Below are 23,468 nucleotides of genomic sequence, written 5' to 3'. Positions count from 1 at the left end.
TATTTATATATACATATATATATAGCTAGAAAACTTCCTATGGTAAGAGATAATGTTTAATAAAAATTTTTTTCATAATTTCCAAAACTTGGAAGTAACCAAGATTCCTTCAGTAAGTTAGTGGATACATAACATTACATCTACATAATGTAATATTATTTGCACTAAAAAGAGATGAATAAGACATGGAGGAAACTTAGGTGCATACCAAGCCATGAACAAGACATCAAGGAAACTAAGTACGTAGGTGAAAGAACCAATCTGAAAAGGCTGTATAATGTCTGGTTCCAATTATAAGATATTCGGGTAAAGGCAAAACTGAGAGAGTCAAAAGATCACTGATTGACAGGGGTTGGGATATGGAGGAATGAATTGGCAGAGCATAGGATTTTTAGGGCAGTGAAACCACCCTGTATGATACTACAATGGTGGACAAAGGTGATTATACATTTGTTAACACCCATAGAATATACAACACAAAGAGTGAACTCTAATGTAAAATACGGACTTTAGATGATGATGTGTGAATGTAGGTTCATCAATTATTTAAAAAAGGACCAATCTGGTGCAGGATGTTCATAGTAGGGGAGATTATGCATGTGTGGGAAGAGGAAGTATATGAGAAGTCTCTGTACTTTCTGCTCAATTTTACTGTGAAACTAAAACTGTTCTTAAAAATAAAGTTTATTAATTAAATAAAAAACTTGCTGTTCATTAGTGACTCTCAATCTGGTGTTTATTTCCCTCAAATTCAAAAATGTTACAGGTATAAAGATTATTTATCTCATTAACACAACTGCTTATTTTTATCTCAAAAGCAAAATAAAAGGATTAAACAATATCAAAGAGATGATAAGAGAAAATGATAAAATGTGAGAGATAACAATTTCATTAACAGTTTCATTAAAACAATTACTTAGCTTCATCTTTACCTTCAATTTTAGCTTAATTTTCAACCAAAATTTAAGGAATATCAGAAAGGTTCAGAGACATAATTAAAACCAGGACATTTATTACAAATCAAGTTTTGACATTTCACAATTGAAGACAGGAGTGTGGTAAAACAGAACACTGAACTTGAACTTTAGAACACCTGATCTGCCACTGGTTAACTAACAATACGTGGGCAAGTAACTTAGAGTCTGAGTTTGTTTTCTCATCTGTAAAACCTCGTAAGAGTTTTGTTAAGATTAAATAAAACACATGAAAATGCTGGTACCCATAAAAGGTAAAAAATGTAACATCAACTGAAAATTCTGAATCAGATTAAATTTATTATCAAAGTTAGGATATATTTTCCTCAGTCTTAGAAATTTTTATTCCTAAGATAAAATAAATTATCACATCTTGCAAATTTTATACTTATATCTGAATATTTCTTCAGTCATCACTGTCACTTCCTGATTCACTCAACTGCAAATCATTTCCTAAAATAAAAAAAGCAAAACTCTAGTAATTATTTAATATTTTAATGTTTTTTGATAACACAGATATTTTGCCATATATAACCCCAAGGTGATCCTGTTTAGCCAGCATTACATTCTTAAATTATAGAAATAAGCAATCTGATTATTAGTTACATCAGTAGCAACTCTAATTGATAATGCCTGTAAAGAAAAGACAAACCATTAATCTTCAGCACAGTTTTAGTATCACTTGGTATCTATTTTAGTCTTCTTTCACATACCAACATCACCCTTCTTTTATACCACTGACTTAATTATATGAGAAAATGAGAAAATGTAGCTTAGCATAGGGGTCCCCAATGCCCAGGCCAAGAACAGGTTCTGGTCCATGGCCCATTAAGAGCTGGCCACACAACAGCAGGTGAGTGGCGGGTGAGGAAGTGAGCGAAGCTTTATTTCTGCCGCCACTCCCTACCTTCACATTACCTCCTGAGTTCTGCCTCTTGTTAGATCAGTGGTGGCAAAATAACTCTAATGTGTTTTGCTTGAATCATCCCAAACCATTCCCCTCACCCCTGCCACTGATTGTGGAAAAGCTGTCTTCCACAAAACTGGTCCCTAGTGTCAAAAAGGTTGGGGACCATTGGTTTAGAAGATCAGACTATTTTGAAGAGTGAAAAAGAGCTGTATAATTGTTTGTTTCAAATTCAGTCAGTCATTAAGTAATATATGTTAAGAGTAACTCATCATTGAATCTTTCATAATTCATCCATGTGCTTACAGCATGGAACATATTCCAGTAGGGGAGACAAACAATAAACAAATATATAATATTTATCCTAAGTAGAGATAAATATTATGTAATTTAGATGGGTATGGGGAGAGGGTGGGAGGTAATATTTTAGATAGAGGAGTTAGGAAAGCCTCCTCAGGGTGGGACATTAGAACAGAGATCCAAATGTACGCAGAGACGCATGAAAATACATGAGTATGGAGTAAACTGTCCAGGATCAGGAAAAAGCAAATATAAATGCCCCAAGGTGGAAGCATGCTTTTTGTGTTCTCAGACAGCAAGAATACCACTGTGGCTAGACTAGAAAGAATGAGGAAAAAAATGTTAGGAAATAGGTCATAAAGATATCCAGAAGACCACAGTGGGTAGGTCTGGAGAAGGATTGGTAACTCACTCCAGCATTCTTGCTGGGAAATCCCATGGATAGAGGGGTCTGGTGGACTACAGTTCATGGGGTTGCAAAAGAGTTGGACACGACTTAGTGACCTAACAACAAATAGTGTGTAGGTCATGGTAGAACCTTTGAATTTTGTTTGAAATATAATGGGAACTCAATTCATTGTAGCTCAGCTGCTAAAAAATCTTCCTGCAATGCAGGAGACCCTGGTTCAATTCCTGGGTCAGGAAGATCTGCTGGAGAAGGGATAAGCTACCCTCTTCAGTATTATTGGGTTTCCCTGGTGGCTCAGCTGGTAAAGAATCTGCCTGTGAAGAGGGAGACCTGGGTTTGAGTCCTGAGTTGGGAAGATCCCCTGGAGAAGGAAAAGAATACCCACTCCAGTATTTTGGCCTGGAGAATTCCATGGGCTATATAGTCCATGGGGTCTCAAAGAGTCAGACACAACTAAGCAACTTTCACTTTCAATTCATTAGAAAATTTTTAAAAGGCAACTGACTTAAACACTGTATATCAGTGAACAGACTATAATGGTGTGGAAGAAATATGGAATCAGGGAGGACAGTTAGTTATGAGAGTATACAGTTTCTCATGTAAGATATTGTCTTTGAGAAAGACAAATACTGTATGATAGTTTCTCATATAAGATATAATATTGTCTTTGAGAAAGACAAATACTGTATGATTTCACTTATATGTAGAAACTAAAGAACAAAACAAATGAACAAATATACAGAGAAACAGAGTGACAAGTACTGAAAACAAACAGGTGCCAAAGTGGAGGTGGGTAGAGTGAGGAGACAAATAGGTGAAGGAGATTAAGTTGTATAAACTTTTAGTTATAAAATATATGTTACAAGTATGAAATTTACAGTAGGAAGAATATAGTCAACAACAGTGTTACATCTTTCTATGGTGATGGATGACAACTAGACTTTTCATTGTGATCACATTTAAATGTATAGATTTAACATATATATTTAAAAAATATATTGTAACTCATACAAAAAAAAATCAGGTTTGTGGCCACTGAAGGTAGGGGGTAGAGGATGAGGGAATTAGCTAAAAGGCAATCAAAAGGCACAAACTTTCAGCTATAAGATAAATACTAGGGATGTAATACATAACATGATAAAAATAATTAACACTATTGTGTGTCATAAAAGAAAACTGTTAAGAGAGTAAATCCTAAGAGTTCTCATCACAAATAAAAAAAGTTTTTTTTCCTATTTCTTTGATGTTTTATCTACATGGGATGATGGATATTCACTAACACTATTGTGGTAATCATTTCAGGATATATGTAGTCAAACAGTTGTACACTTTAAAATTAAACAGTGCTATATGTCAATTATATCTCAATAAAACTGGGAAAGAATAATATTGGCTTAGACTCAGGTGATTCAGGCAAAGGTGGTGACCAGTGGTCAGATTTATAATTTTCTCTGAAGATAGAGCTTACAGGCCTATCAACAGTATTAGACTTAGTGCAAGAGAAAGAGAAAAGTGAAGAATGACCCTCAAGTCTTCTGGTCTTACCAACTAGATATATTGTGGTATCATTTACTGAGATGAGAAGCAGCAGATTACAAGACTATGTAAGAAAAATCACAAGTTCAATTTTTAAAATGTACATTTCAAATACCTAGTAAATATTCAAGTATATATGGTATATACAAGTGTATATATAAATCTGAAGCTCAAGGTAGAGGCTAGACCTGAAAACTATCTGGGAGTCATTGATTATAGGGGGTTTATTTGGAGCTATAGGATTGGATAAATCTTTCGGGTAGTAAATTAAAATGGTTAAAAATTTTTTCTATTTTTAAACTACTCCACAATCAACAAAAGCTGATATATTCTGAAATTAATATCCAATTTAATAGGAATAGTTTTTAGGCTCTATATAACTTATTGTAAGACAACTTGGCTCACTGCATGAACTCCAGAACTAATTACATGATTTGATAAAGAAACCTGCTAAAGGTCTCACAGGACCATTTTGTCATTTTCAACGCTCAAGTTTCTACTTATTATACAACTATTGTATGGCATAAAAATGTTTAACTTTATGTGATATCGGTACAATGAGATTCTCAAGTGACAGAAACCCAAATGTCCTGAGTTCCACTTTTCTTAATAGACTTCATTCTACGGAGGTTATAAGCACAGTATTACCAATGCTGTTGGTTGAAATGTTCAGTTATGTAGATATGAGATTAGCCTTTGAATATGAGATGCTTAGTAAAGAAAATAGGTTTCAATTAAAATGGTAATTAAAACTTGGGAAAAAGAGTTTACCCATAGCAAATGCATTCTGACACCTAAACCAATGTTTCTCAATGAGAGCAATACTGCTCCTTTAGTAGATGTTACAGAAATGTATATGAGAGATTGCTTGTCCCAGTGATTTGCAGATTGCTTTATAGATTGCTAGTGGCATACTGTGGAAGGGGAATTTTGGAAGCTTAAATATCTTGCAATGCAAGACCCGTCATGCACAATAAACAACTCTTCTATATTCCGCAAAACTTTTGAGAGTCCAGTGGGATATTCATGTACTTGTAAGATCTGGTGGTAATTTTAGGGCCAGGATTAGTTGCATTCTTATACACTAAAAGTATTCTTTTGTATAGATTTAAAATTCTCTAAAATTTACAAGGGCTTCTCTGGTGGCTCAGACTGTAAAGAATCTGCCTGCAATGCAGGAGACCAGAGTTCAGTCCCTGGGTCAGGAAGATCCCCTGGAGAAGGGAATGGCAACCCACTCCAGTATTCTGGCCTAGAGAATTCCTAGACAGAGAGCCCTGGCGGGCTATATAGTCCATGCAGTCACAAAGAGTTGGACATGACTGAGTGACTAACACAGACACACAAAATTTACAAGGATGTAACTATTATCCTTGATAGTTAAACTGAAAGAAAACTTTACTTTTTTCAGAATCTTACAAAGATTTTTTTTAATTGGTTTTGAAAACACAGCAATTATCTATGTTGCTCAATGTCTTTGGGTCAGTAATACAGCCCTTCAAAATGTGTCTGTGTATGCAATTCTATGAATATAATGTATATAGTTTTCCACTCCTTATTTTAACAAGTTAAATAAGAAATATTATTAACATATGAGTTGAATATTGTTTTGCTTCTCTTAATCCCACATATAATCATTAAAAGTAAGGGCAAACTTATAGCACTTTGTTACATCTTCTGGCCATGCCTGAATAAAATAGAATATGTATTACCTTACTATAAATTTTTGTCTTAATATTATATTAATCATTTTCAAAGATGTATGTGTTTAGATGATATCAAACTATTAAATTCATTTCATGTTAGTAAAAGGGACTTAAAATATGTTATGAAAAAGGGTGTTGAGTCTGCTAAGGTTGAAGTGGGATGACTATTTTAACAGTAAAAAAGGGTTTATTTCCTCTTATTAGGAAACCTACAGTTTGGATAAATTATATCAGGAAAAGAAATTCACTATTTTTTAAAATTCCAATTAGTTATTACTGGCATAACAAAATTGCTGCTGACCTCTCCATATCATTTTTACATCCAAAATATTTCTAAATTCTTTTATTATTTCTATAGTTTGTTGATTCCTTTGGATTTTCTATGTAGACAATTATATTATCTACAAATAAGGGTGATTTTATTTCTTGTTTCCAATTCTTACTTTCATTTCTTTTACTTGTTTTATTGTATTTCTCCAGAACCTTCAGTACAACACTGAATAGACACAGGGTGGTCCTAAGATGGCGTCGGAATAGGATGGGGAAACCACTTTCTCCCCTACATATTCATCGAAAGAACATTTGAACGCTGAGCAAATTCCACAAAACAACTTCTGAATGCTGGCAGAGGACATCAGGCACCCAGAAAGGCAGCACATTGTCTTCAATAGGAGGTAGGACAAAATATAAAAGATAAAAAGAGAGACAAAAGAGGTAGGGACGGAGATCCGTCTCGGGAAGGGAGTCTTTAAAAAGAGAGGTTTCCAAACACCAGGAAACCCTCTCACAGGCGGGTCTGTGGGGAGTTTTGGAATCTCAGAGGGCAACATAACTGGGAGGAAAAATAAATAAATAAATAATTAAACTCCACATATTACGTTGCTAACGGCAGCTCCCAGCAGAGAAGCAGCGCAGACACTCTATCCGCCACTAGTAAGCAGGGGCTGGACAGGGAGGCGCAGGCCGCATTGCTTAGGGTAAGGAGGTAAGGATCAGGCCTGAATGCCCCGAGGGCAATCTGAGGGAACTAACTTGAGATAGCAACCCAGACTGTGGGATAGCCAGAGAGAGAAAGAAGAAAAAAAAGAGGGATAGAGAGAAAAAAAAAGAGGGATAGAGAGAAAAAAAAAAAAACTATCCTGGGAAAAGCCCTAACCTAAGACACCGCCAGGCCTGCTCACAGAACAAAGGACTGAGCAGAGCTAGCCGGCGGCGGACTGGCCCATCTCCCGCCGGAGACAGGCAGGCCAGGCAGGCGAGGGTAGCCAGAGCCGGAAGGGGGCAATTGCGACCCCGGAGAGGCATCCTCTACCAAACTGCAAGCAGGCTTCATTGCTAACCAAGACTTCTTGGGATTTTGGACAGTTGACATCCACCAGGAGGGTCGCAGCCAGAGATCAGCTCCCAGAAGAGACACATGGCACACCTGAGAAGGCGCGCCCATTGTACACCCAGAAAACCAAGCGGCTGGGACAGGGGAGGTGATAAGATGCACCCCCCACCTGGGGGTGACTGCTCTCACCAAGCACCTGGTCACCGGAGCTGCTCGGACCTCGGAAGGGCACAAAACGCAGGCCCAACCGAGTCTGCACCTTTGTGGAGTACCTGAGAACCTGAACCTGAGTGGCTTAGACCGGGGAAGTGTATGCAACCCAGGGCCTGCCTCAGACAGTTCCCGGCAGAGCAACCTAGAGCCTGAAAACTGTAGACCATGAAAGCACACACGCTGTGAGCAAACCCAGTGCAGCTAAAACACTGCAAGCACTCCCCACACACACCAGTGATATTTGTTTGCAGTGTTCCTCCCTCCCCAAAACACAAATGAACAAGTGAGCCTAAAAAAGTGACTACCATCGCCCCCTAGTGTCAAGGAAGAAATTAGACACTGAAGAGACTAGCAAACAGAAGAAGCTAAAATAAACAGAGGGAACCGCTTTGGAAGTGACATGTGCAACAGATTAAAACCCTGTAGTTCGCATTGACTAACTACACCAACTAACATAGGAAGGGGCCTGTAGATTTTGAGAAGTATAAGCCAGAACAAGGAATTATCTGAAAATGAACTGACCCCACACTGTCTCCAACAGCTCCAGAGAAAGACCTAGATATATTTTCACTACTATCATTTTTTAAATTAAAAAAATTTACATTTTAAGTCCTCTATTACTCCTTTAATTTTCATTTTTATAACCTATGGATGGTGTGATCACTCACCTAGAGCCAGACATCTTGGAATGTGAAGTCAAGTGGGCCTTAGAAAGCATCACTATGAACAAAGCTAGTGGAGGTGATCGAATTCCAGTTGAGCTGTTTCAAATCCTAAAAGACGATGCTGTGAAAGTGATGAACTCAATATGCCAGCAAATTTGGAAAACTCAGCAGTGGCCACAGGACTGGAAAGGTCAGTTTTCATTCCAATCCCAAAGAAAGAAAATGCCAAAGAATGCTCAAACTACTGCACAATTGCACTCATCTCACACACTAGGAAAGTAATGCTTAAAATTATCCAAGCCAGGCTTCAGCAATACGTGAACCGTGAACTTCCAGATGTTCAATCTGGTTTTAGAAAAGGCAGGAACCAGAGATCAAATTGCCAACATCCACTGGATCATGGAAAAAGCAAGAGAGTTCCAGAAAAACATCTATTTTTGCTTTAGTGACTATGCCAAAGCCTTTGACTGCATGGATCACAATAAACTGTGGAAAATTCTGAAAGAGATGGGAATATCAGACCACCTGACCTGCCTCTTGAGAAACCTGTAAGCAGGTCAGGAGGCAACAGTTAGAACTGGACATGAAACAACAGACTGGTTCCAAATAGGAAAAGGAGTACGTCAAGGCTGTATATTGTCACCCTGCTTATTTAACTTTTATTCAAAGTACATCGTGAGAAATGCTGGGCTGGAAGAAGCACAAGCTGGAATCAAGATTGCCGGGAGAAATATCAATCACCTCAGATATGCAGATGACACCACCTTTATGGCAGAAAGTGAAGAGGAACTAAAAAGCCTCTTGAGGAAAGTGAAAGAGGAGAGTGAAAAAGTTGGCTTAAAGCTCAACATTCAGAAAACGAAGATCATGGCATCTGGTCCCATCACTTCATGGGAAATAGATGGGGAAACAGTGTCAGACTTCATTTTTTTGGGGCTCCAAAATCACTACAGATGGTGACTGCAGCCAGGAAATTAAAAGAGGCTTAGTCCTTGGAAGAAAAGTTATGACCAACCTAGATAGCATATTAAAAAGCAGAGACATTACTTTCCCAACAAAGGTCCGTCTACTCAAGGCTATAGTTTTTCCAGTGGTCATGTATGGATGTGAGAGTTGGACTGTGAAGAAAGCTGAGCCCTGAAGAATTGATGCTTTTGAACTGTGGTGTTGGAAAGGAGAGTCCCTTGGACTGCAAGGAGATCCAATCAGTCCATCCTAAAGGAGATCAGTTCTGGGTGTTCTTTGGAAGGAATGATGCTGAAGCTGAAACTCTAATACTCTGGTCACCTCATGCAAAGAGTTGACTCATTGGAAAAGATTCTGATGCTGGGAAGGACTGGGGGCAGGAGGAGAAGCGGACGACAGTGGATGAAATGGCTGGATGGCATCTCTGACTCGATGGATGTGAGTTTGAGTGAATTCCAGGATCTGGTTTTGGACAGGGAGGCCTGGAGTGCTATAATTAATAGGGTCGCAAAGAGTCAGACACAACTGAGCAACTGAACTGAACACCTTGTAAAAAAAAATACACTATTTTTAAAGCAAACTTAATATATATATGTTATAATTTTTGTGACTTTTTTTTTAATATTTTATTTTTGAGAATCTAACCTCTACTCTAGATTTTTAATCTCTGCTTTTTGGTATTTGTTATCAATTTTGTATCTTTAAGAACCCAATCTTCAGCACCCATTTTTATTTGGGAGTGAGATTACTGGCTTGATTGCTCTCTCCCCCTCTGGACTCTCCTTTTTCTCCATCTGGTCACCTCTATCACCTCCCTCCCCCTACTCTTCTCTACCCAACTCTGTGAATTTCTGTGTGTGTTCTGGGCTGTGGAGAACACTTAGGGAACTGATTACTGGCTGGATCTCTCTCTCTCCTTTGATTCCCCCTTTTCTCTTCCTGGCCATCTCTGTCTCCTTCCTCCCTCTTCTCTTCTCTGTGTAACTCTGTGAATATCTCTGAGGGGTCCAGATTCTGGAGAGCACATAGGGAGTTGATTACTGGCTAGCTTGCTCTCTCCCCTTTTGATTCTCCCTCTTTTCCTCCTGGTCACCTCTATCTCCCACCTCCCTCTTCTCTTCTCCGTGTAACTCTGAGTGAACCTCTCCAGGTGTCCCTCACTGTGGAGAAAGTTTTCATCATTAACCTAGATGTTTCATCATTGGTGCTGTACAGATGGAGAAGGCTTGAGGCCACTGTAAGAATAAGACTGAAAACCAGAGGGCAGCGGGCTTAAGTCCAAGATCTGAGAACACCAGAGAACTCTGGACTCCAGGGAACATTAATTGATAAGAGCTCATCAAAAGCCTCCATACCTACACTGAAACCAAATACCACCCAAGAGCCAACAAGTCCCAGAGCAAGACATACCACACAAATTCTCCAGCAACACAGGAACATAGCTCTGAGCTTCAATATACAGGCTTCCCAAAGTCACACCAAACCCACTGACATCTCAAAACTCACTACTGGACACTTCATTGCACTCCAGAGAGAAGAAATCCAGCTCCTCCCACCAGAACACCGACACAAGCTTCCTTAACCAGGAAACCTTGACAAGCCACCTGTCCAACCCCACCCACAATGAGGAACCTCCACAATAAAGAGGAACCTCAAACTGCCAGAATACGGAAAGGCCATCCCAAACACAGCAATATAAACAAGATGAAAAGGCAGAGAAATACCCAGCAGGTAAAGTAACAGGATAAATGCCCACAAAACCAAATAAAAGAGGAAGAGATAGAGAATCTACTTGATAAAGAATTGTGAATAATGATAGTGAAAATGATCCAAAATCTTGAAAACAAAACAGAGTTACAGATAAATAGCCTGGAGACAAGGACTGAAAAGATGCAAGAAATGTTTAACAAGGACCTAGTAGAAATAAAAAAGAGTCAATATATACTGAATAATGCAATAAATGAGATCAAAAACACTCTGGAGGGAACCAACAGTAGAATAATGAAGTCAGAAGATAGGATAAGTGAGGTAGAAGATAGAATGGTAGAAATAAATGAAGCAGAGAGGAAAAAAGAAAAAAGAATTAAAAGAAATGAGGACAACTTCAGAGACCTCTGGAACAATGTTAAATGCCCCAACATTCGAATCATAGGTGCCCCAGAAGAAGACAAAAAGAAAGACCATGAGGAAATACTGGAGGAGATAATATTTGAAAACTTCCTTAAAATGGGGAAGGAAATAGTCACCGAAGTCCAAGAAATCCAGAGAGTTCCAAACAGGATAAACCCAAGGCAAACAGCCCAAGACACATATTAATCAAATTGATAAAGATCAAACAAAGTTCAGTTCAGTTCACTCGCTCAGTCGTGTCCGACTCTTTGCGACCCCATGAATCGCAGCACACTAGGCCTCCCTGTCCATCACCATCTCCCGGAGTTCACTCAGACTCACGTCCATCGAGTCCGTGATGCCATCCAGCCATCTCATCCTCAGTCGTCCCCTTCTCCTCTGGGCCCCAATCCCTCCCAGCATCAGAGTCTTTTCCAATGAGTCAACTCTTCACATGAGATGGCCAAAGTACCGGAGCTTCAGTTTTAGCATCATTCCTTCCAAAGAAATCCCAGGGTTGATCTCCCTCAGAATGGATTGGTTGGATCTCCTTGCAGTCCAAGGGACTCACAAGAGTCTTCTCCAACACCACAGTTCAAAAGCATCCATTCTTCGGCACTCAGCCTTCTTCACAGTCCAACTCTCACATCCGTACATGACCACAGGAAAAACCATAGCCTTGACTAGATGGACCTTTGTCGGCAAAGTAATGTCTCTGCTTTTTAATATGCTATCTAGGTTGGGCATAACTTTTCTTCCAAGGAGTAAGCCTCTTTTAATTTCCTGGCTGCAGTCACCATCTGCAGTGATTTTGGAGCCCCCCAAAATAAAGTCTGACACTGTTTCCACTGTTGCCCCATCTATTTGCCATGAAGTGATGGGACCGGATGCCATGATCTTAGTTCTCTGAATGTTGAGCTTTAAGCCAACGTTTTCACTCTCCTCTTTCACTTTCATCAAGAGGCTTTTTAGCGCCTCTTCACTTTTTGCCATGAAGGTGGTGTCATCTGCATATCTGAGGTTATTAATATTTCTCCCGGCAATCTTGATTCAAGCTTGTGCTTCTTCCACCCAGCGTTTCTCATAATGTACTCTGCATATAAGTTAAATAAGCAGGGTGACAATATACAGCCTTGACGTACTCCTTTTCCTATTTGGAACCAGTCTGTTGTTCCATGCCCAGTTCTAACTGTTGCTTCCTGACCTGCATACAGATTTCTCAAGACGCAGGTTAGGCGGTCTGGTATTCCCATCTCTTTCAGAATTGTCCACAGTTTACTGTGATCCACAGTCAAAGGCTTTGGCATAGTCAATAAAGCAAAAATAGATGTTTTTCTGGAACTCTCTTGCTTTTTCCATGATCCAGTGGATGTTGGCAATTTGATCTCTGGTTCCTCTGCCTTTTCTAAAACCAGCTTGAACATCAGGGAGTTCACAGTTCACGTATTGCTGAAGCCTGGCTTAGATAATTTTGAGCATTACTTTCCTAGCATGTGAGATGAGTGCAATTGTGCAGTAGTTTGAGCATTCTTTGGCATTTTCTTTCTTTGGGATTGGAATGAAAACTGTCCTTTTCCAGTCCTGTGGCCACTGCTGAGTTTTCCAAATTTGCTGGCATATTGAGTCCATCACTTTCACAGCATCATCTTTCAGGATTTGAAACAGCTCAACTGGAATTCGATCACCTCCACTAGCTTTGTTCGTAGTGATGCTTTCTAAGGCCCACTTGACTTCACATTCCAAGATCAAACACAAAGAACTGATATTAAAAGCAGCAAGGGAAAAACAACAAATAACACACAAGCGGGTTCCCATAGGATAACATCTGATCTTTCAATAGAAACCCTTCAGGCCAGAAGGGAATGGCAGGACATATTTAAAGTGATGAAAGAGAGAAACCTACAACCCAAATTACTGTACTCAGCAAGAATCTCATTCAGATATGAAGGAGAAATCAAAAGCTTTACAGACAAGCAAAAGCTGAGAGAATTCAGCACCACCAAACCAGATATCCAACAAATGCTAAAGGATCTTCTCTAGACAGGAAACACAGAAAGGGTATATAAACTCAAACCCAAAACAAAAAAGCAAATTGCAAAGGGATCATACTTATCAATAATTACCTTAAATGTAAATAGGCTGAATGCCCCAACCAAAAGACAGAGACTGGCTGAATGGATACAAAAACAAGACCGCTATATATGTTGTCTACAAGACCCACCTCAAAACAAGGGACACATACAGACTGAAAGTGAAGGGCTGGAAAAAGATATTCCATGCAAATAGAGACCAAAAGAAAGCAGGAGTAGCAATACTCAGTTCAGATAAAATAGACTTAAAAAAAAGGCTGTGAAAAGAGACAAAGAAGGACACTACATAATGATCAAAGGGTCAATCCAAGAAGAAGATATAACAGTTATAAATATATATACACCCTTACATAGTAGCACCGTGATATGTAAGGCAAATGCTAACAAGTATGAAAGGGGAAATTAACAATAACACAGTAATAGTGGGAGACTTTAATACTCCACTCAAACCTATGGATAGATCAACTAAACAGAAAATTAACAAGGAAACACAAACTTTAAATGATACAATAGACCAGGTAGACCTAATTGATATCTATAGGACATTTCATCCCAAAACAATGAATTTCACTTTTTTCTCAAGTGAACATGGAACCTTCTCCAGGATACATCACATCTTGGGCCACAAATCTAGCCTTGGTAAATTCAAAAAAACTGTAATCATTCCAATCATCTTTTCTGACCACAAGGCAGTAAGATTAGATGTCAGTTATGAATTCCACTCATCTCACACGCTAGTAAGCTACTGCTCAAAATTCTCCAAGCCAGGCTTCAGCAGTATGTGAACTTCCAGATGTTCAAGCTGGTTTTAGAAAAGGCAGAGGAACCAGAGATCAAATTGCCAACATCCGCTGGATCATCAAAAAAGCAAGAGAATTCCAGAAAAACATCTCTTTCTGCTTTATTGACTATGCCAAAGCCTTTGACTGTGTGGATCACAATAAACTGTGGAAAATTCTGAAAGAGATGGCAATACCAGACCACCTGAACTGCCTCTTGAGAAACCTCTATGCAGGTCAGGAAGCAACATGGAACAACAGACTGGTTCCAAATAGGAAAAGGAGTACATCAAGGCTGTATATTGTCACCCTGCTTATTTAACTTATATGCAGAGTACATTATGAGAAACGCTGGGTGGAAGAAGCACAAGCTTGAATCAAGATTGCCGGGAGAAATATTAATAACCTCAGATATGCAGATGACACCACCTTTATGGCAAAAAGTGAAGAGGCGCTAAAAAGCCTCTTGATGAAAGTGAAAGAGGAGAGTGAAAACGTTGGCTTAAAGCTCAACATTCAGAAAACAAAGATCATGGCATCTGGTCCCATCACTTCATAGGAAATAGATGGGGCAACAGTGGAAACAGTGTCAGACTTTATTTTGGGGGGCTCCAAAATCACTGCAGATGGTGACTGCAGCCAGGAAATTAAAAGATGCTTACTCCTTCGAAGAAAAGTTATGACCAACCTAGATAGCATGTTGAAAAGCAGAGACATTACTTTGCCGACAAAGGTCCATCTAGTCAAGGCTATGGTTTTTCCAGTGGTCATGTGTGGATGTGAGAGTTGGACTGTGAAGAAAGCTGAGCGCCGAAGAATGGATGCTTTTGAACTGTGGTGTTGGAGAAGACTTTTGAGAGTCCCTTGGACTGCAAGGAGATCCAACCAGTCCATTCTAAAGGAGATCAGTCCTGGATGTGCTTTGGAAGAAATGATTCTAAAGCTGAAACTCCAGTACTTTGGCCATCTCATGTGAAGAGTTGACTCATTGGAAAAGACTCTGATGCTGGGAGGGATTGGGGGCAGGAGGAAAAGGTGACGGCAGAGGATGAGATGGCTGGATGGCATCACCGATTTGATGGACGTGAGTTTGAGTGAACTCCAGGAGATGGTAATGGACAGGGAGGCCTGGTGTGCTGCGATTCACTGGGTCGCAAAGAGTCGGACACGACTGAGGGACTGAATTGAACTGAATTGAACAGAACTGAACAGGAGAAAAACTATTAAAAATTCCAACATATGTAGGTTGAACAACATGCTGCTGAATAACCAACAAATCACAGAAGAAATCAAAAAACAAATCAAAATATGCATAGAAACGAATGAAAATGAAAACACAACAACCCAAAACCTATGGAAAACTGTAAAAGCAGTGCTAGGGGAAAGTTCATAGCAATACAGGTTTACCTCAAGAAACAAGAAAAAAGTCAAATAAATAACCTAACTCTACACCTAAATCAACTAGAAAAGGAAGAAATGAAGAACCCCAGGCTTAGTAGAAGGAAAGAAATCTTAAAAATTAGGGCAAAAATAAATGCAAAAGAAACAAAAGAGACCATAGCAAAAATCAACAAAGCTAAAAGCTGGTTCTTTGAGAAGATAAATAAAATTGACAAACCGTTAGCCAGACTCATCAAGAAACAAAGGGAGAAGAATCAAGTCAACAAAATTAGAAATGAAGATGGAGAAATCATAGACAACACAGAAATACAAAGGATCATAAAAGACTACTATCAGCAACTATATGCCAATAAAATGGACAACTTGGAAGAAATGGACAAATTCTTAGAAAAGTACAACTTTCCAAAACTGAACCAGGAAGAAATAGAAAATCTTAACAGACCCTTCACAAGCACAGAAATTGAAAGTGTAATCAGAAATCTTCCAGCAAACAAAAGCCCAGGTCCAGATGGCTTCACAGCTGAATTCTACCAAAAATTTCGAGAAGAGCTAACACCTATCCTACTCAAACTCTTCCCTGAAAATTGCAGAGGAAAGTAAACTTCCAAACTCATTCTATGAGGCCACCATTACCTAATACCAAAACCACAGAAAGATGCCACAAAAAAAGAAAACTACAGGCCAATAATCACTGAAGAACATAGATGCAAAAATCCTTAACAAAATTCTAGCAAACAGAATCCAATAACATATTAAAAAGATCATATATCATGACCAAGTGGGCTTTATCCAAGGGAGGCAAGGATTCTTCAATATCCACAAATCAATCAACATAATACACCACATTAACAAATTGAAAGATAAAAACCATATGATTATCTCAGTAGATGTACAGAAAGCCTTTGACAAAATTCAACACCCATTTATGATAAAAACCCTCCAGAAAGCAGGCATAGAGGGAACATACCTCAACATAATAAAAGTCATAAATGACAAACCCACAGCAAACATTATCCTCAATGGTCAAAAATTGAAATCATTTCCCCTAAAGTCAGGAACAAGACAAGGGTGCCCACTCTCACCACTACTATCAACATAGTTTTGGAAGTTTTGGCCACTGCAATCAGAGCAGAAAAAGAAATAAAATGAATTCAGATTGGAAAAGAAGAAGTAAAACTCTCACTGTTTGTAGATGACATGATTCTTGACATAGAAAACCCTAAAGACTCCCCAGAAAATTACTAGAACTAATCAATGAATGTAGTAAAGGTGCAGGATATAAAATTAACACACAGAAATCCCTTGCATTCCTATACACTAACAATGAGAAAACAAAAAGAGAAATTAAGGGAGCAATTCCATTCACCATTGCAACAAAAAGAATAAAATACTTAGGAATATATCTACCTAAAGAAACAAAAGACCTATGTATAGAAAACTATTAAACACTGATGAAAGAAATCAAAGAGAATGCAAACATATGGAGAAATATACCATGTTCATGGATTGGAAGACTCAATATAGTGAAAATGAGTATACTACCCAAAGGAATCTATATATTAAATGCAATCCCTATCAAGCTTCCAATGCTATTTTTCACAGAACTAGAACAAATAATTTCAAGATTTGTATGGAAATACAAAAAACCTCAAATAGCCAAAACAATCTTGAGAAAGAAGAATGAAACTGGAGGAATCAACCTGCCTGACTTCAGGCTCTACTACAAAGCCACAGTTATCAAGACAGTATGGTACTGGCACAAAGACAGAAATATAGATCAATGGAACAAAATAGAAAGCCCAGAGATAAATCCACACACCTATGGACACCTTATCTTTGACAAAGGAGGCAAGAATATACAATGGAGAAAAGACAATCTCTTTAACAAGTGGTGCTGGGAAAATTGGTCAACCACTTGTAAAAGAATGAAACTAGAACACTTTCTAACACTATACACAAAAATAAACTGAAAAGGGATTAAAGATCTAAACGTAAGACCAGAAACTATAAAACTCCTAGAGGAAAACATAGGCAAAACACTCTTTGACATAAATCACAGCAGGATCCTCTATGACCCACCTCCCAGAGTAATGGAAATAAAAGCAAAAATAGACAAATGGGACCTAATTAAACTTAAAAGCTTTTGCACAGTGAAGGAAACTATAAGCAAGGTGAAAATACAGCCTTCAGAATGGGAGAAAATAATAGCAAACGAAGCAACTGACAAAGAATTAATCTCAAAAATATACAAGTAACTCCTTCAGCTCAATTTCAGAAAAATAAACTACCCAATCAAAAAATGGGCCAAACTAAACAGACATTCCTCCAAAGACATACAGCTGGCTAACAAACACATGAAAAGATGCTCAACATCACTCATTATCAGAGAAATGCAAATCAAAACCACAATGAGGTATCATTTCATGCCAGTCAGAATGGCTGTTATCCAAAAGTCTACAAGCAACAAATGCTGGAGAGGGTGTGGAGAAAAGGCAACCTTCTTACACTGTTAGTGGGAATGCAAACTAGCACAGTGTGGAGAACAGTGTAGAGATTCCTTAAAGAGGTTCCTCTTACACTGTTGGTGGGAATGCAAACTAGTACAGTGTGGAGAACAGTGTGGAGATTCCTTAAAAAACTGGAAATAGAACTGCCATGTGACCCAGCAATCCTACTGCTGGGCATACACACTGAGGAAACCAGAATTAAAGAGACATGTGTACCCCAATGTTCATCACAGCACTGTTTATAATAGCCAGGACATGGAAGCAACCTAGATGTCTATCGGGCAGACAAATGGATAAGAACACTGTGGTACATATACACAATGGAATATTACTCAGCCAATAAAAAGAATACATTTGAATAGTTCTAATGAGGTGGATGAAACTGGGGCCTATTATACAGAGTGAAGTAAGCCAGAAAGAAAAAAACACCAATACAGTATATTAACACATATATATGGAATTTAGAAAGATGGTAATGATAACCCTACAGCAAGACAGCAAAAGAGACACAGATGTATAGAACAGTCTTTTGGACTCTGTGGGAGAGGCTGAGGGTGGGATGATTTGGGAGAATGGCAGTGAAATATGTATGTTATCATATGTGAAATGGATCGGTAGTCCAGGTTCGGTGCATGAGACAGGGTGCTTGGGGCTGGTGCACTGGGATGACCCAGAGGGATTTGATGGGGAGGGAGGTAGGAGAGGGGTTCAGTATGGGGAATACATGTACACCCGTGGCAGATTCATGTCAATGTATGGCAAAACCACTACAATACTGTAAAGTAATTTAGCCTCCAATTAAAATAAATAAATTTATATTTAAAAAAAACACTGAATAGACATAATGATATTAGTTCTCCTACCTTCTTCCTGATTTTAATGGAAATGTTTCTGGAGTCTGTATTAGTATAATATTGGCAGTAGTTTTGCTTTTTGTAATGAACTTTTATAATATTAAGGAAATTCCCTTACATTCAATCTTAAGTAAAAGTTTTAAAATTAATAAATATTGGCTTTTGTCATTTTCAAATTTGTTGAAATGATTATATGGTTTTTATAATCTAGTAATATGGTAAATTATTATTATTAATATTATTTCAGATATTGAACATATATTACATTTCTGTGATGAGTTTTATTGGTTTGTGATTTAGCATGCTTGTTTTAATATCTTACTTAGTAATTTTACATTCCTGTTAAATGAAACTGGTCTATAATGCTTTTTGTCTTGTTTCTGTTTAGTTTTGGAATTGAGATTATCCTAAAATTATAAAAGAATTGAATTGCTTCGCCTAGTATTCTATTCTCTGAAATAGTTTGTCGAAGAATTGTTTTTCTTTGAAGGTTTGTTATAATTCATCTGTAAAATTATCTTCAGTTTTCTAGCATCTTGGGGATATGGAGATAGGGTTAAGGAGAAAGAGACATTAATTGTTAATGGTTTCCTCAGATTTTCCACTTCTTTTTGAGTCATATTGGGTAAATTTTATTTTTTTTCCTAGAAAATCATCCATGTGTGTGTTAGTTACTCATTCATGTTCTGCTCTTTGCAATCCCATGGACTGCAGTCTGCCAGGCTCCTCTGTCTATGGAATTCTCCATGCAAGAATACTGGAGTGGGTTGCCATTTCCTCTTCCAGGGGATCTTCCTGACCCAGGGATTGAACCAGGGTCTCATGCATTGCAGGCAGATTCTTTACCATCTGAGTCACCAGAGAAGCCAAAATCATTCGTGTTTATGCCAAATTTACTGAGACAAATTTTTCGTAAAGTTCTCATAATTAAAAATATATATATATAATTTTAACCACTTTTTCATTCCTAATATTGTGTTTTTTTCTTTTTCTTTCTTCATCAGCCTTAGTTAGAAGTTGGTCTTTTTTTAGTTTTCAAAGAAGGTAACTTCTAGCCTTGTGATCTTCTAATGTTTCTTTGTTATCTATTACACTAATTTCAATTCTGATATACAATATTTTCTTTCCCTGCTTTAAGATACTATTGTTCATCTCAAGATGAAACTCTCACTCATTTATTTTCAATTTTTTTATAAAAGAACATTTTGAGACTATAAAGTTCCCTATAAGTACCTTTTAGGTGGCACCCCAAAACTGCTGAGATTTTTTGATATTACTTAATTATAAATATTTTTAAATTTCATTGTAATTTCCTTTTAACATGTAAATCACTAGATATGTGCTCCAAAGTTTCTAAGCATGTATTTTGAACTATTTTTTATTTATTTATATTCTCATGGTCTATAGTCATATGATGATTAATAAAATATGATTTCTTTCAAATGTGTTCATTTGTCCTAGTAGAAATTAATTTCATAAATGTTTTACATTCATATTCTTGAAGGAATACCTGCTTTTTATTTTTATACTGTAATATTCTACATATTTACTGAGAACAGGCATATTCAGTCTTTCAAGGCAAAAGAAATAAAACAAAAATAAACAAATGGGATATAATCAAACTTAAAGTTTTTGCACAGCAAAGGAAACCATAAACTAAATGAATAGACAACTTATAGAATGAGAGAAAATATTCACAAATGATGCAACTGACAGGGCTTAATTTCCAATATATTAGTATTTTTAATGTTCCAAACCAAACAACCCAACTGAGAAATGGGCAGACGATCTAGAGGCATTTCTCCAAAGAAGAAATACAAATAGCCAATAGATACATTAAAAGATGCTAAACATAGCTAATTATTAGAGAAATGCAAATCACCTCACATTAAACAGCCATCATTAAATGGTCTACAAATAAGAAATGCTGGAGAGGGCGTGGAGAAAAAGGGACCCTCCTACACTGCTTGTAAGAATGTAAGCTGGTGCAACCACTGTGGAAACTTGTATCGAGGTTTTTTCAGAAAACTAAAAACAGAATTACAATATGATCCAGCAACCCCACTCCTGGGCATATATCCAGAGGAAAACCATAATTCAAAAAGATATATGCACCCCTATGTTCACAGAAAGCATTATTCAAAATTGCCAAGTCATGGAAACAATCTAAATGTCCATCAAGAGATCAATGGATAAAGAAGATGTAGTATATGTTTGCAATGGAATACTACTCAGTCATGAAAAAGAATAAAATAATGCCATTTGCAGCAACACAGATGCAACTAGAGATTATCATACTAATTGAAATAAGTCAGAATAAAAGAGACAAATACCATACAATATCACTTACATGTGGAATCTAAAAGATGACATGAATGGACCTATCTATGAAACAGAAACAGGTACTTTGTCAGTGCTAGTATTATGTGATAAGCAAAATAAACAAGATCATAGCCCTCTTGGAGCTTATAAGATAATAAATCAAACAACATATAAATTTCTAAATGACAATTGATATAAAGAAGATACTGCTCTGAAGATCTATAACAAAGGGGATTTGATCTTGTCAGAAGAGTCAAGACTTTCTTGATCAAGTGAATCCTGGAATATAATCTAAAGAATAAATTATCTACATGAAAAGAAAGATATATTTCTAGCTGAATAGAGAGTATAAGTCCCTGAGGTAGGTAGGTAGGTAGGACTTCTGTGTCTAGAGCTAAGAGGTGCAGGTGAGAGATGCAAATTTACAAGGTATATGTATACAAGTATTGATTGCAAGAGAAATATAGAACTTATCTGAGGAAAGAGTATAGAATAAAAAGAAAAAAGGACCTAGAATTAAGCTTTGAGAAACTTCAGCTGTAATAACTGAGTAGAAGATTATAAACCAGCAAAGAAAAGACAGAAAAGTATCTTGAAAGAAAGGGGAAAAGCCAGTAAGGCATTATGTCACAGAATCAAAAGAAAATGAATAACTTAATAAGAAGGTAATGGTGATTTCTGTTAAATTAATAAAAAAGAAGCAATTCTATTTAAATTTTAGGTTGTAATCAGTGTGATTCCATTGTGAATTCTTACTTTTCCAATCACTCATGCTTATGTATACTTACTTAAAGTATTCATCAGAAGGCCATTGTTATCATGATGTTTATTCTGACCAGCCACTATTTCAGGAATCCTGCACTGTGGCATGATAGACATGGTGGGATGTTCTGAGATATAGTTCCCTGGATCAGGAGAGGATTTGTACTCTTCATCTTCTGAATCACTGGAACTATCCTCACTGCTTGAAGATGAAGAACTTTTGGAATCTGATGAACTATCACAACTACTCATCTGGTCCATTAGACTAGCTTCTGCTTTCAGTTCTGAAAATTAAACAGAATTTAACAGTTAGGTCAAAATAATGTTAACTATGTATTTAAATATATAGTTAATAAATAATGTTAACTATAAATATTAAATAACATAATAAAATTTGAATGTGTCAGTTTCTAATGAACTTGATGAGGAATAAATAATGTATACATTCACAGCATTTTATGATTTTATTTAAAAAGCTCCTCTACTAGTACAAAATGAAAAGTAAAACCCCACTTCCTACCCCATCCTCAAATTCTTTTAATCCTACTCTCCAGGAATAATCACTCCTAACAGTTTCTTATCACCATATATGTTTTAAAATTCTGCTTGGAAAACGGCATTTTAGATTTTGACACCCAATTCACCTGTTGTTAGAGCTTGAGTGTGGTCTTTGTTATCACCCAACCAAGAGTTATTTTCTGAAGGGGCAGGTTATAAGATGTCCTGCCTATGCTATTCCTCCTCTCGTCCTTTCTGAGGTCTCTAACCAGATTACCTTTCTCTTTTCATCTTTCAGAGTTCTCCTTTTGCACTGTTTCCTGGGTGTATAGTTTTACTTTGTGGGAAGAAGCAGAAACAGATTAAGTCTATGTCATCTTGTCCCACAATACATTTTAAAAGACAGAATTTATACAGAGTGTGTTTTTTACCAAAACAAAATAAAATTTAAAATTTATAAATGGAACCTAGATAATCTTCAAATATTTGAGAAGTAAATGCTCTTCTGGAAAACCCATGGATCAAGGAAGAAATAAAAAAGATTTTAGAAAATACTTCTAATTGAAAGAAAATGAAACCACAATTTATCAAAATCTGCGGAGTAAAAATAAAGTACATTTTGGAGAAAATTTTAAAACATTAAATGATTATGTTGGGGGAAAAAGAGGTTTCAACTAAATGAACTAAGATGTACTTAAGAAGCTAGAGAAAGAAGAGCAAAATTAAACTTAAACAAGCAGAAGGAAAAAAAATTAAGAGCAAAAAAACAAGAAAGAACCAAAAGAGTGAAAATAAATGAAATGAAATTGATTGCTTTAGATAAATAATGTTGATAAAACTCAGGTGGGTTTATCAAGAAAAAAAGATACTAAACATGAATTAGAGAAGGAAATGGCAACCTCCTCCAGTATTCTTGGCTGAAAAATCTCAGGGACAGAGGAGCCTGGCAGGCAACAGTCCATAGGGTCGCAAGAGTCGGATATGACTTGGTGACTAAACCACCACCACCAAACATGAATTACTAACATAAGGAGTCAGCGAAGTGACAGCACTACGGATCTTACAGCATTAAAAGAATAGGAAGGAATATTGCAAACTACTTTATGCCCATAAACACAGTAAATTAGATGAAATGGA

At 37.2% G+C, this 23,468-nt stretch overlaps 1 protein-coding gene across 1 annotated transcript in view; it reads right to left on the bottom strand.

Annotated features, from left to right (window-relative positions):
* Positions 1-1,076: 1,076 nt before the first annotated feature.
* EAF2 (ELL associated factor 2) overlaps positions 1,077-23,468 on the bottom strand; it is a 52,527-nt gene continuing 30,135 nt past the window's right edge. Inside the window, exons 5-6 of the mRNA XM_068986420.1 lie at positions 21,860-22,117; positions 1,077-1,427 (exon numbers count right to left, since the gene is read on the bottom strand). Coding sequence (XP_068842521.1) covers positions 1,381-1,427; positions 21,860-22,117 — 305 coding nt within the window. The 3' untranslated portion in view covers positions 1,077-1,380. The remainder of the gene's footprint in view (positions 1,428-21,859; positions 22,118-23,468) is intronic.

Source organism: Capricornis sumatraensis, chromosome 1, assembly GCF_032405125.1.
Source record: "Capricornis sumatraensis isolate serow.1 chromosome 1, serow.2, whole genome shotgun sequence".
NCBI lineage: Eukaryota > Metazoa > Chordata > Mammalia > Artiodactyla > Bovidae > Capricornis > Capricornis sumatraensis.
This window is presented reverse-complemented; position numbering and strand designations above follow the sequence as displayed.